The sequence below is a fragment of the Myotis nattereri genome, assembly GCF_964212035.1.
Source record: "Myotis nattereri genome assembly, chromosome: 2".
NCBI lineage: Eukaryota > Metazoa > Chordata > Mammalia > Chiroptera > Vespertilionidae > Myotis > Myotis nattereri.
Genome location: NC_138076.1, coordinates 23,833,728 through 23,849,219, shown reverse-complemented (window position 1 = coordinate 23,849,219; position 15,492 = coordinate 23,833,728). Strand labels below are relative to the sequence as shown.

The 15,492-nt window shown below is 40.1% G+C and overlaps 1 protein-coding gene across 1 annotated transcript in view; it reads right to left on the bottom strand.

Annotated features, from left to right (window-relative positions):
• Positions 1-15,492, bottom strand: part of ADAM9 (ADAM metallopeptidase domain 9) — a gene marked incomplete at its 5' end in the record, with an annotated part of 98,907 nt that overhangs the window by 75,858 nt on the left and 7,557 nt on the right. Inside the window, 3 exons of the mRNA XM_081083136.1 lie at positions 4,208-4,286; positions 7,965-8,023; positions 10,000-10,097. Coding sequence (XP_080939262.1) covers positions 4,208-4,286; positions 7,965-8,023; positions 10,000-10,097 — 236 coding nt within the window. The remainder of the gene's footprint in view (positions 1-4,207; positions 4,287-7,964; positions 8,024-9,999; positions 10,098-15,492) is intronic.

Genomic DNA, 15,492 nt, shown 5'->3' with positions numbered 1-15,492 from the left:
GCCTGGTCAAGGGGCCTAACCGGTGAATGGTGATTGGAGGGTGATGAGGGTCAACTCCTCTGGCCGAGGCATCAGGCCTGGGTGGGGGGCGGAGCCGGGCATTGGGGGGAATATGATGGTCCCCTTGCCCAGGCCTGAAGCCTGGGTCAGAGGCGTCAGGCTTGGGCGGGGGTGGAGCAAGCGATCAGAGGGAGATGGGGGTCCCCTGCCCAGGCATGATTCCTGGGCCAGAGGCCTCAGGCCTGGGCGGGGGCCAGAGCCAGTGATCAGGGGGAGATGGGGGTCCCCTGTCTAAGCCTGACACCTCTGGCAGAGGCGTCAGGCCTGGGCAAGGGGCCGATCAGGCGATCGGAGGGTGATGGGGGTCTACGCCTCTGGCCGAGGCATCAGGCCTGGGCAAGGGGCAGAGGCAGCAATCGGAGGGGTCTGGGGGTCCCCTGCCCAGGCCTGATGCCTGGGCCAGAGGCATCAGGCCTGAGCTGATGCCTCTCTGTCAGAGGCATCAGGCCTGGGCAAGGGGCAGATCCTGCGATTGGAGGGTGATGGGGGTCAATGCCTGAGGGCTCCCAGTATGTGAGAGGGGGCAGGCTGGGCTGAGGGACACTGCCCCACACACACACCCAGTGCACGAATTTCGTGCACCGGGCCCCTAGTTTCTGTTATATTATGGAGTTGCCATTTTTCGGTCTCAAGATACCTTCTTGTTTTGGTGGCCATATACCTTCACTCCATCATCAGACAGCTATCAAGGACATTATTGGGATAGTAGCCCCCCCCAAAAAAATAAATAAATAAAATAAAATTAGATTGCTTCAATGTTAACTTCCTAATTTTGAGAATTGCACTATGGTGACCAAAAAAATTCCTTGCTTTTAGGAAATTTACATTGAGGAAATTTTAGGAAATTTAAGGATAAAGGTATACCATGTCTGCAACCTATCTTAAAAGGTTCAGGAAAGCCTGGCTGGTGTGGCTCAGTGTTTGAGTGATGACCCATTACCGAGAAGTTATGGTTTGATTTCCTGTCAGGGCACATGCCCGGGTTGTAGGCTCCATCCCCAATAGGGGGATGCAGGAGGCAGCCAATTAATGATTCTCATCATTGATGTTTCTATCTCTCCCTCTTCCTTCCTCTCTCTGAAATCAATAAAAACATTTTTAAAGAGTTTAGAATAAAAATAAAGAAGAAAGAAATGATCAAACAAATGTAGTAAAAAGTTAACATTTCAAGAATCCTGGTGAAGGTACGCATGAATGTTTTATATTACTCAGGCAAATTTTCCTGTAAGTCTGAAACTGAGAAACAATTTTAAACAGTTACACACTAAACAGCATTGTACAACTTGTTCTTGTGTGGGGCAATTTACAACCACTAATGTTTTTCTTCCTAGTGTTCTGTAGTTATAGCTGTGATATTGCCTTCTTCTCACTAGAGGAAGAAAATAGTTTTTTATTACAGCTGAGGTAACACTTATGAGATAGTAATACAGTAACTGATAGCACTTGGAAATTAAATGTTTCTACTTTCAACTACAATAATAAAAGCTCTCTTATTTGATATCCAGCACTTGGTCATTAAATCTACCAACCTAATGGTTTTTTTTTTAATAACTTGGTTTTATTAAGTCTTTCCAAAGCGCCCAATTTACTTTTTAACAAAAACAACAAACCATATTTTGTATGTGTAGAAAACATCTCATTAAATAGCATGGTGACAGTAGAGGTACAATTAGCATAAACAGATCTGGAAACACACAAACTCTAAGCAAAAAACTCAACTACTGGGAACAGAAGTACACTGAACTATTAGAGAATAGCCTACTAGCCACAAGAATTTAGTAAGCCTTGGGCAGCCAATATATCTTTAGAGGACACAAAGAGCATCAATTAGTTGGGGGGATAAATTAAAAGGCTTTCCTAATGCATTTGCAAGGGACTCTAAAGTTCTAAGATATAGTAATTTGGAATTTTATTTCACACAGCAATCCATATAAAGTGGTTATAAAACTTTGTTTCTTTGTAAAAAATTGCCTTGTGGAAGACATGATGATGAAAGCCACATAAATAGCTTTACAAATTACTTTAATATTAAATAACAGAATCATAAGGGAAAGCATTTAAATTTTCTCAGTGTAAATTAATTGCATTTTATGGACAAAAGTATATGTCATTATGATATTTGCCAATCTAGCCATATGCAAAAAAAAAAAAAAGTACTAAAGTATTAATTGCTGTCTGAAATCTACAGTCACACTTTCATCTATCTAAATAATCTATATATATAAAAGCTTACGTGACTGTTACAACCAGTTGCTATGATGCGCACTGACCATCAGGGGGCAGATGCTCAATGCAGGAGCTTCCCCCTGGTGGTCAGTGCACTCCCACAGCGGAAGCACTGCTCAGCCAGAAGCTGGGCTCACGGCTGGAGAGAGTAGCTGTGTTGGCGGAACCTGTCCCGCCTCTGTGGCAGCGCTGTGGAGTGGCGGGCGACAGGTGCAACGGGGGCTGGATTGGGCGGGAGCGGCATAGCACCTGGCCAGGGCTTGGCCTCCTCCCTGGCTGCCTGCCGCTTCCCGTTCACTACTACATCCCTTGGGGGATGTCGGACTGACAGTTTTGCCTGCGGGGATCGGGTGAAACTGGCAGTCCGACATCCTCTGAGGGGTCCTGGATTGCGAGAGGGCGCAGGCCAGGTTGAGGGACCTCACCAGTGCATGAATTCATGCACTGGGTCTGTAGTATTCAATAACCAGAAATAAATGAAAAACTCCATCTGCTTTAGTTTGTATTTTTCAAACACCCAGAAAAGCACTTTAAGATAACCATGTTACATAAATTTCTAACTGAAATCTATTTTTAGCAGTTTTAAGCATATATACTTTCAATAGCAACAAAGAATAATGATATTGAGTTAAAAATTGTCAAAAATGACTTGTTCTAAGAATCTCACAAATATTAACTCAGTTAAGCCTCCTAATGATTCTATGAAGTTGTAATTATTATTCCCATTTTAAGGTGAGGATACTGTGGCACAAAAATGTCAAAGTAACTTGATCAGCAAATAAATGATAGAGCCAAGATTTGAATCCAAAGAAATCTCTCCAAGAAAAAAAAAAAAAGCCTTTTGAGATCACTACTTTTGTCAAATGGCATAAATTATGTGGTCTTTGGCCTCATGACTTAGCAATCTTTGGAGGGATGATTGGATACATTAATGGATGGATGAATGATTTCTAATCTGATTTATGCTATCATGTAAACTTAAGCTCCCCTACTAATTTGCTACTAGACAATGATAAATGAAACACTAAGATAAAAGAATCAGAAAGGATAGGGCTGTCAGCATTTCCTTAATTTTTTAAAAGCCCTAATTAATTCAAAATAATTTAATTTAATTAATTAAAGACTAATTACTCTAAAGGGTGCTGCAAAAATGCATAACTAACAAAAACAATTCAAGCTAGCAAAATGTTACAAAGCTCAGGGGGAAAATAATACATGTTTAATGGGAACAAAGACTTCTTGTGAAAACTATTGCAAAGAAAAAAAATATACAATACTTACCTGCCAAGAAGCATTGTAAAACACTCTCCCCAAATAAAACTAGAAATGTTTATGCTCTACTTAAGTAACACATAAAGCCAAATCGACATCTGCCAATTTTTTCAAATATCCCTGGCCGGTTCTGTCCTTAGAAATACTCTGTTCTCTGATGCAAAAGGATCACACCTCTTTAGGAAAGAATTGTTTCAGTGAATAACTAGAACATACAACAACAGCAAACCAGTGTTTGTTCTTAATAGTAATGGCAAATCAAATGGTTTAATAAAAGAGTAAGATGTGCTTGGAGATGGTAAATTTCAGCAAAAAAAAATCTACTTTCAAACTGTATCAAACTTTCCCCTTTCATAATCAGTAAGAATTATCAATAGAATGTTATTCTTCTGATCTTTAAGAAACAAACAAAAAACACTTGACTATGAGTACCTGGAGAGCAATACAGCACATACAAGTCCAGTAAGGTCCAATTTACTCTATATAAATGCGTCCACTACCCCACCACTTCCAGGACAACATGTATTATCGTGTCAATGGTGACCCTTGAAGTTATGAGACGTAACAGTCCTGAGTACCTAAACAGAAGTCCTTTTAAAATTATTATTGTTTGAAATTCTGCTATAGGATCAAGAATAAAATATATTACCTGTATATCAGGATGGTCAGAGATCAGAGCCCCTTCCTTGTTATAGGTATAAACTACAAAATCTTTGGGCAAAAGGTCTCTGGAAGAGGAATAAAACACACCATTTAAAATCATTTTATGTAATTGCAACTAAGAACACAACTCATCCAACATTATTTCTAGAAGAGATGATCAGGAATAAAACCTTCCACCTGATTATTATTTTATTTTAAAGAAAGAGCTACCATAAAGCTAAGAGCTTACAAATGGACTTGCATCTGAAACCATGTGCATCACTTCCTCATAGAGAATATTAAGCTGCATGTTTGTTCTAATGGCCATAAAATGCTGGTTACAAAGTAATAATAATAACACAAATGTCCTTAATTTTTTCTGATACACCTCACAGGAAAAGCGTAAATTAGGTTATACAGTACATCATATTTCTAGAAGGAAAATAAGTGTTTCTACTCTTTCCTAAAAGTCCTATATAAAACACTCATTGCCTTCACCTCCTAAGTAAAGAAGCAAAATGTGTCCGTTGTTGGAGGAAACAAGTATTTCTGATTCCTGAAGCTTCCCTGCATGTTAAGGGAGCTCAGTAGCGTAAACCACATGTGGAGGGTTCTCTTTGTCAAAGAAAAATATTCAGAGATGCTTGTTAAAGGTGATAAGGCAGACTTGTATTTGGGGTCACCGTGATGAGTATAGGGAGCACTGATGGGACATTTTAGTGGGCAAGCAGGAATTTACGGCTAAGGAGCTGGATGGGGTCAATAAAAAGAAAATTACTCAGAGAAAACATCAAAGGGTGAGGAAGGCTCTGGCTAACCTAGCCTAACAGATTCTTACTGAAGGCTGAGCAGGTTGATCAGGTATATCATGTGAAGGTGGTGGAGGATGAGGAACCTGTTCAGACATTCAGAGTGATCAGATAACAAGGGGGATGGGAGTCTTGCTAAACTGATTTAGCAGGGTTCTTGCTAAAACTGGATTTCACAAGAAAGTGCGCCAATGGGCCTAGGACAGTGGTCGGCAAACAGCGGCTCGCGAGCCACATGCGGCTCTTTGGCCCCTTGAGTGTGGCTCTTCCACAAAATACCACGTGCGGGCGTGCACATACAGTGGGATTGAAACTTCGTGGCCCATGCGCAGAAGTCGGTTTTCGGAAAGGAGATAGATGAAACAAGTATACAAGACGAGTGTGGATGGGAGAGTTGGAAGGGGTCGACCTCAGCGAACGTACCTCAATCAGATGGAGGACGTTTTTAGCAAAGGCCAGCTGAGGAGTACCCTAATTAAGTGAATAACAATGTACCTACCTATATAGTTTAAGTTTAAAAATCTGGCTCTCAAAAGAAATTTCAATCGTTGTACTGTTGATATTTGGCTCTGTTGACTAATGAGCTTGCTGACCACTGGCCTAGGAGAAAGTTCAGGAGTATGACTAAAGTTTGGTCAAGAAAACACTCTTGTCATTTGGAGCAGAATTGGAGCAGCTCTGTTATCAAGCCCTTCTTATCTCCAGGAATGCAAAGAGCTAGCTAGTGGTTTATAAAGCACCATTCTAAACCCCCCTGAAGGCATCCAGGGCCTGCTTATCTATGTTGTTTAGAGATGGTTTAGCCATAAGCCTGCCCTGAGCTATGTGACCAGAGTAATATAAAAGGTCCTCGCTGTAAACTTGTGCCTGAGCTCCCAGGAAAATCTGATGCTTCATACATATGTCAGTGTTTTGTGCAACTAAGGAAGGAACCTGGGGGGCTCTGCCTGGAAATTTTTGAACCCCTTGATGATTACTTGCACTTCATTTTTCCTGATGTATTTCTCCTTTACATTTATGAAGTGTGTGAGCTTGGGAGTGGCCTGTGGAGTCCTGAGTCTTTTCAATTATCCAACCCTGTTCAGTCATTGCACGGTCCCCTCTTCTCTTACTCTCCCCAACACACTCACAGCCTTTGCTCCCTCTTGGGGTGAATTTGAAAACAATAAACTGAGATACTTGGCTTTGCTCTCCCCTTCTTCCTTGCCGGAGTCCATTCATTGTCTTCACTAGCTGAGTTTAGACAGTGACCCCCAAAAGCTAGTAACCTTTAAGTCCTAGCAAAGGTCAGGACTGCGCACCACCCAGTTACTCTAGGAACCACCCAGTTAACTTAGGTAATAATAGTTGAAGCATCATCCCCACCTTAGTTCACTTAATTCCTTAGATACTTGTGTAGATCCTTATTTATTGTTGATCAGATACTCTGCCCATTCCTGGAAATCATCTACTGATGAGCTAATCAGATACTCTGTATATTCCTGGAAATTGTCTGCTGATCTGTGTGTCATTGAAACCTCCTTACCCTAAGGGCTACTCCAGATCAATGAAAGATTGGAGCGGCCTGAGCATCGGTGGGAGTCCTTCTGGACTTGCCCACCTGGTCCCCCAATATTGCAAATCATTTCTCTCTCATTTGTTGTGCGGCTCCTCTTTCAGATACCGAACCCTACTCCACACAGAATGTGAAGGGAGTCTTACACGACACTTCCTCATGGAAGCCACTGCCTGCCCAGTGACAGCACAAATTTCACGATGCTTGTGCAGGAGCAGGCCTGCCAACAAGCCACACTGACCATGAGTGGCTAAATCTGCCTAATACTTGATTCAGGATTAGGAGGTCCACCAGGTTATCATTCTAACCTAAATCCTCCAAACCAGCCCTTACTAATAATGAAAGTGAACTTTTAACCTCCTGTGAACTTACTCTTCTATTTTATTTTTAAACTTGTTCAGCACAAACAGAGAAAAGGTGTGCTATCCTCTTTCCCACATCAGTCCCTGTGATTATGTACACTCCTCTGCAGGGAGGGTTTCATAGCTTTAATCCAAGTCTCATGGGATTTTTGACCTCAAAAGGGTTAAGACCACTATTCTACAGGCAATGGGAGGGAGAAATAAGCATTTATTCAAATACAGTCACTTTTTTATTGAACTTCATAATGTCCCCATTACTGGGGAGAGTGTATCTGAGTCCTTCACCCTAACTTATTTTCATTAATGATCCGCAGCTTTTATTACCACCTTTCAAAGACATTCAAAGGCCTGACAACTCTTACAAGTACCTGGAAAATTACCATTTTCCCACCAATTCAAGAAGCATAGCAATACAGCACATACATATAGATCAATATATAGCACATACATATAGATCAATAGATTTCAGGTCAAGTGACTTGGATTTGCACCCCAGCTTGAATACTTACAAACTTCCAGGACCTGAGTATTCTTATGCATAAAATAAGACAATAAACATTGCTCTACAAAGAAGTTGTTATGACAATATGATAAATGAGATAAAGGCTATGAAAATGCTTTATAAGCTAAAAACTTTACAAACATAAGGAACAATAATTTTATTAAAATTTTTTAATTAAGTTATATCTCCTTATAGAAAGGAAGAGTTGGAGAAAATATTTAGATCTATAAGATTTCTGTACATATTGACATCATTATATAGGGTTCAAGTAGGATCTCTCAGTAGAGAGATCTCTCAGCCCTATATTTCGTGAGAATTAAACAAATAATATACTTAAAAGTACCTGGACATAGTAAATGTTCAATAAATGTTAACGTCTATCAAGTACAGTAGAACGCTTCAGAAAGCTTCTCTGTCTGAAAATATCTGTCACTACCTAAAATTCTGTCAGGGAGACTCTGACTCTAACTAGAAAAGAAACCTATACACTATTAAAAAAAAAATTACTGAAAAGCCAAAGCAAATGAATTTCTTACTTGTTCCTTTCCAAGTGAATAATATGCTCTTTTCCTTCAGCTTGAATGACATAAGATACCTAAAGGCACAAAGATGAAAAAAAAAACAATAAAACACCATCTTATAAATTACTTTTCAACAACAGGTATTTATAAGACACTGGAAACTTCATCCTCAATGAAAATAACTGACTGAAATTGTTTTACAGAAAAACCTTATGTCTGCTCAAATAATAAAAAATAATCTGACCAACCCTGCCTTCCTTTAATAACTTACTGTGGGAAATTACCTGCATGTTTATCTAAACTCTTCTTAAATTCATTTAGAATTGAGCTATAACTTCACATCCACAGTATAAAGTAGTTCTTCCTTTTGTTTAAATGACATAAATTTCTTAGATTTAAGCGGCTATCCCTAGCTCTAGTTTTCTGAAAGTTGAAAAGAAATACTGAACTCTTACAATTATATATCTTCACACAATTTACCACATTTCCTCTATTTTAAAACACATTTCCCCCCGCATATGAACATCTCTGAAGTCAGGATGCATCATACAAAGGCACAGAAGTCTGACTGGTAGCACTCTGTTTCTTTCTTAGTTAGTGGTACATTAAATGACAGAGGGCCTTACCATGGATGGCATCTCAGAGACAATGAACAGAGATAAGGTAACCTGCGCTTACACATCCTCAAGCTCATGGGATCCTCTTCACACCTCAAACAACCCTGAAACAACTTCCCCTGGCAACTCACCAGTTCATTAGCCAGAAGTGTTTAGTGTGATCGCCAGAACCAGGAGATTCAACTTTGCCTCAACTCTTTAACAAAAGAGAAAACCAGGGAAGGACTCAACAAATATAATATTATCAGAAGTGTCCTCTTATGTTCCCTACTGTCTGGACTCCAAGTTAACATCTTGCCAAGAAATGGCATGATTCCCTCTCCTAGGGTACATCAAAGTCTGACTTCCAGGCCCAGACTAAATTCCAGATCCTAGCATTTTCTACTTCCACATCCTGAGCGAAAACCTGAGAAGTCTCTGTGATCTACCTGGATCTCCACTGAGAATCAAAAATATCAAGCTCCTTCCATCACCACAGTTTTGGGGTATGCTTTCTATCCTTTCTGCTCTTGGCCAGTCATCTGACATAAAAACGTCCCTCTCATCTCCACTGAGAAGAATTCTAAGAATCAGAATTGTTTCTTTCCCCAAATAGCTGGTCATTCCCTCCCATCGGGTCTTCACTCATGGGTCATCTTCTCCAGAAGGCTTCCCCAAGCTGTACTACTAAAAAATATAAACCCTCCCACCCCACCCCTTATCCCTATTTCTACACTCCTTATTTTTCTTTCTGCTTTAAATTTTCTCCAGTGTACTTATTACCATTTTCAGTATTCTGTATTATTAACTTCTATTATTTGTTTATTGTCCCCCCCCCCTAAAATGGAAGCTCCATAAGGGATTTGATTTTTGTCTGTTTTGTTCTCTGCCATGTCCCCAATGCCTAAACAATGCTTCCATGTCTCCAAATATTTTGGGAGGCACATAAATGACATTTATTATTATCACAAGCTACCTGTGCAGTAATAATATGGAGATTAAACTTACTTTTGAGTAAACATTCCCAATATGAAATATATGCATGTAACACACTACTATTCTCTGGTGCCCATGAAAACATAGTATGAAATATTTTACGTCTCACAAACTAAGAGAGAGGTTATTTATTGGTATTTCAACAAGATCACTGTAACCATCATCAGTAGTTAAGGGTTAGAAATCTATGTAATCAGCTTCCTACTCTGGTCCAAAATTTATTTAACTATTTCATTCTGTTATGTGTCAAGTTGACCATTTTGTCTTTAAAAGAAATTACCAAGGATCAATACGTCATTTTTACTAGAAAAACATCCAATAAACATCAGTGCCATATGTATGATTCTGCACTAATCTTTGGCCTATATTTACTCACTGAACCAATCCTGCTGAAAATAACACCTTTGTCTTAAAAAAAACAACATAAATACATACATTTTTCTCAAGAGATAACCTACCTGTTTTGAGTAGGGCCTACGGGCTTCTCTTCGTTCTCTAGTTAATCTCCAAGGAGTTATAATTTCATAAGAAGACAGATGTGAGGTCTGTTGAAAGCCTACAGAATAGGGAGTAACAAATATTATATAACAAGTGAACCTGAAAAACTACGTGGTACTAAAATATAATAGAATTCAAATGCTGAATGTTCAAATCAGAAAACTCATTTGACATTTCCATATTAAAATATATACATACTAAAGGCCTTGTGCACGAATTCATGCACAGGTGGGGTCCCTCGACCTGGCCAGCAATCTAGGCCTATCAAGGGGCCAGCCGGCCAGGGGGAGGGACCACGGGAGGTTGGTCAGCTAGGGGGAGGGGCCGTAGGAGGTTGGCTGGGCAGGGGGGAGGAGGAAGGGGCCACAGGTTGGCCGGTGTGGGGGAGAAGAGCTATGGGAGATTGGCTGGCTGGCCCTCCAATCGGGGTACATGGAGGGGGTGTGTCAGCTGGCTGGGGGGAGGGGCCACAGGAGGTTGGCTGTGGGAGTGCACTGACCACCAGGGGGCAGCTCCTGCACTGAGTGCCTGCCCCCTGGCGATCAGTGCACATCATAGTGACTGGTCAACTGGTCATTCCGGTGGTTCAGTCATAACGGTCACTTAGGGTTTCATATATATAGATAGTTGTACATAAAATAGCAATATATTAGATATTAGTGGCCTGGTGCATGAATTTGTGCACCAATGGAGTCCCTTGGCTTGGCCTGGGGGATAGGGCTAAAACCGCTCTCCAACATCCCCTGAGGGGTCGCAGATTGCAAGAGGGTACAGGCCAGGCTGAGGGACCCTTCAAGTGCATGAATTTTTGTGCACCGGGCCTCGAGTATAAAATGAAATTAATGTCAATCTATGCTAAATTATAAACTTTAGAGAAAATGTATTAACAATGAAGGAAAAACAATGAGGATTTACTCCAAGTTCCAATCCAATTCAGTTTACCACACAGTGAAATCATATCTAAGTGGGGATCGGGTTCAAAAGTGATCACCTGAGCAACACAAATCCCTTCAGAAGATACCTCATGTTGGAGTCTGAGGCAGTATTTTAATACATCCAACACAATCTTTTCTTCCAGCATCATTGCAATGACATATGTCAATTTTTTTCAGTAAACTTGATGAAGTAGATGGTCACCAGCTAACTCTATATAACCAGATGGTAACCAGAAAACTCTATATAACTCTAGATACTAATATCAAAACCACATTCAGAAGTTGCTAAGAGAGTAGATCTCAAAAGATCTCACAAGAAAAATAATTTTGTAAATATGGGTGGTGATGGATGTTCAGTAGACTTATTGGGCTGAGTATTTACAATGCAAATATTAAATCATTATATTATACACCTGAAAAAAATAAAGTTAAATAAAAACATATGTCATATACTAAAAAAAAAAAAACACGTTCAGTACTAGGAGACTTAAGTCTGGCATACACAACAGAAAGACTGAGGGAAGAAGAACAGAGTCACATCTTCCACTCAGCAGATCAATTTAGAAAATAAATTTACTAAATGGAGTTTCATTAACAAATACGTGCCATGAAAAGAAAGAAGAGGGAATTTTTATAAATTCAAATAAACCAATGGAAAAATAAACCAATTCTGAGACAATCAGGGAAACCCTAACACTGAACAGATAATGATCTTGAGAAATTGCCGTTACTTTTTTAAGTGTAATAAGATATTGTGGGTAAGTTTTTCTTTTAAAAGTCCTTATGTCTTAAGAGAGTTATTCTGAACATTCAAGGGCAAAATGATATGATGCCTAAGATTTGCATCAAAATAATCCAGTGTGTGTTTGAGGGAGAAGATGTGTATGAAATTGTATTAAAACTGGATAATAGGTGCATAGGAGTTCATGACTCTTTTCTCTACTGTTGTATGTTTCATATTTTCTATAGTAAAATAATCATTTTTAAGTAGTTACCTATAGAGAGTGGTATGAGAAAGAGACTTTTACTTTTCACTTTATAAAACTCTCGTGTTATAGTGTTTATGAAGTATATCACATGTTATATATATGAGACTATGAAATGTGTCATAAGTAAACATGTAAATATCATAAGTAAATGTACCAAACCTGTTTGGAGTAGTTACTACAATAGAATAGAACCAGAAAGTAATGAGATAAGTCTTGGACTTTATTTCCGGCACTCCCACATGTCTGTAGTGTTTGAATTTGCTTTTATAATCAGGATGTATTTTCAAACCCCTATATTACTTTTAATATTAAAATTGGGGAAAAAGAGTAGTTCCTCAATAAGAAGCATTAAGTATTTAAAGTTTATCTATCATCTCTCAACAGCTTCTTCTTTTCCATCAGCCTTACTAACCCCACATCTAGACTGCTATACCTACTTCTCTGGTCTCGCTTCTCCCACTCTCTCCTCCTTTGGATCCAATCTACACATCCCTTCACTCATGAATTGTCTTATGCCCCTCAGATTTCTGAAAATACAGATTAAAATAAAATATTTACAACTAACTTTCCCCAAGGTAACACTGTATATATATAAAAATGTCTATAACCTTGTCTAACTTGGGATTTTAAAAGATACAGCATAAATAGGAAAACACAAATTATATGCAATGCAACTATGTCATACTGACAGTTTTCAATTCTTTACCCATCATTCCCTTATCCTATATAATAAAAGCCTAATATGCTAAGTGTCCAACTGTTCATCCGACCATTCGACCAGTCACTATGATGCGCACTGACCACCAGGGGGCAGTCGCTCCGACCGGTAAGTTAGCTTGGGGTCCAGCCGATCAGGACCGGGTGAGATGGGCTGGACATGCCTTGGAGCCCTCCCGCAGTCCCTCCCAGACCAGCCAACCTTCCAGGGTCCCTTCCCAGTCGACCAGCCCTGATCGGCCCCAATTGGCCCTAATCAGGACTGAGTGAGACAGACCAGACATGCCCTAGAGCCCTCCCACGGTCCCTCCCTAGCACTGATCGTGCACCGGTGGGGTCCCTTGGCCTGACCTGAGCCCTCTTGCAATCCAGGACCCCATGGGGGATGTCAGAGAGCCAGTTTTAGCCTGATCCCCACAGGCCAGGCCAAGGAACCCCACTGGTGCACAAATCCATGCACTGGGCCTCTAGTGTCTTTATAATACTAGAGGCCCCGTGCACAAATTCATGCATATTGAAAGGAAATTAATTAGAAGGTGGCCAGTGGGGCGGGACTGGGCGAGATGGGCCGGACATGCCCTGGAGCCAACTTCCCGTGGTCTCTCGCCGCCCTGCTGAACTTGGGGTGGCGCCAAGGTTCGAAGGGCATCTGCAGAGTGAGCGGGGTCCCTCTGGCAGGTGGAGTCCCTCGGCCTGGCCTGCAGGGATCGGGCCAAAACTGGCAGTCTGACATCCCCCGAGGGGTCCCGGACTGCAAGAGGGCACTCTGCAAAGTTGCTGTTGCTTGGCAGCTCCTGCATTGAGCATCTGCTCCCTGGTGGTCAGTGTGCATTGTATCTACCAGCCAGTCGGCTGGTCACTTAGCCTTTTATATATAAATAGTATATTATATTAATTAAATGAGGCTGCAAGTCATTACATAAAAACCAGAAATAGGCTAAAATAAAAAGCAACCATGGACTAATCCAAGGCATATTTATGCCTTGTAATAACCAGGTTATGATAAAATATTCAGATGTTTAGAGTTGTCAATTAGGAACCATGTCAAAAGAAATCTATGGCCTTAATAGATGCACTAAATAGAAATATCCTTAATCTTAAATTAACTGAGGTACAGGACTATTTCTTCACCTAGAATAGACCTTTCAATAACCTTCAGTTTTTCAAATTCCTAAAATCACTAATTTTAATATCCTTAATAATTTCATTCTGGATCATGGTAATCTATCCAACTACTAGGACAGTCACTCTAGAAGTGAGTGGTGACATGAATAAAATGTTTTCTGTGGGTTAGAAGTTTTGTGTGATAAAAAATAAATCATCCTGTACATTTGCAACTGTCTGTGACTCTATAATTATTTTGGGCCAGAGCTGAAACTAGCTCTTCTATACAGATTGCTAGCAAAGAATAAAAGATGGGGAGGGAGGGGGAACACAATTAATCATTTCTTTTAAAAGGCTTTCGGAAGTATAGCAACCAAGACTCGCTGTCCAAAAGACCTCAGAGGAGCATCTTGGAGATCGCAGTGTAGAGGTCACAGTGCAGGGGAGTTGTTACTACGTTGGAAGACCCCAGGTTGGCATCCCCCTGGGAGGAAGAGCATGAGGAGAGAGTTGAAGGCCCTGTTGGAGTGTTGGAGGATCAGGCTGTAGTAGCCTATGACTTTGGGAGATAAGAAAGAAGAGAGTTAGCCCAGCCAGTGTGGCTCAGTGGTTGAGCATCGACCTATGAACCAGGAGGTCACAGTTCGATTCTGGTCAGGGGACATGCCTCGGTGGGGCCGATCCCCAGTGCAGGGTGTGCACGAGGTAGTGGATCAATGGTTCTCTCCCATCATTGATGATTCTATCTTTCCCTCTCCCTTCCTCTCTATAATCAATAATTTTTTTTAAAAGTATAGTACCCAAAAATAACTTCTGTATGTAACAGCTATTACTATGATACTGACTTCTTGGTTTTAAAGTCCAAGGACCCACTTTATGAATGCCATAAGGAGTTCCAAAATGTAAAAAATGTACATGCTTGGGTTATACTAGTAGCATTCAAAAGTAATATACACTAATTGTATGAAAATCCTCCTTCCTATATTTTTTCAAAATTTCTTTCTTATTTCTAGATCTGGTTTCTTTTTTTCTTTTCTTTTTTTCCTGTTCTTATCTTGCATATATTTTTCAATTCCCTTTTTATTTTTTAAACTCCAAATAGTAGCACCTTCTCATGGGAACAAAAATAACATGTTTCACATGTTACTATAAAGGAAGTGCATTAACATTATTTATATAAAGCTTCAACACTATTGACATTTTGGGCCAGAAAATTCTTTGAGAGGGAGAGGGGCCTGTCCTGTGCAATGTAGGATGTTAAGTAGCATCCCTGGCCTCTGCCCACTAAAACCAGAAGCACCACGGTGTGACAACTAAAGATATCTCCCAGAGGCCTTCTGGGGGATAGAGTTCACAATGAAATAAAAATATTAATACAATCAACTCCACGGAGAATATAAACTGTTGTTTTAGAATCTGACAGGATAAACATAGTGTCTAAAATCACACTACTAGAAAACATGGACTGAAGATAAAAAATAAGAGCTGAAACATGAAAATGAAAGTGTATCAAATTTAGCAAAAGAAAGGGAAATGTGTTAATTTCACTCCTTTCTTCCTCTAACTCAGAGATTTTCAACCTTTTTCATCTCATGGCACACATAAACTACTAAAATTCTGCGAAACAACAACAACAACAAAATATCTCTATTTTTGGCCGATCTGACAAAAAAAATAGGTATAATTTTTATTCATTCACACCAGGCAA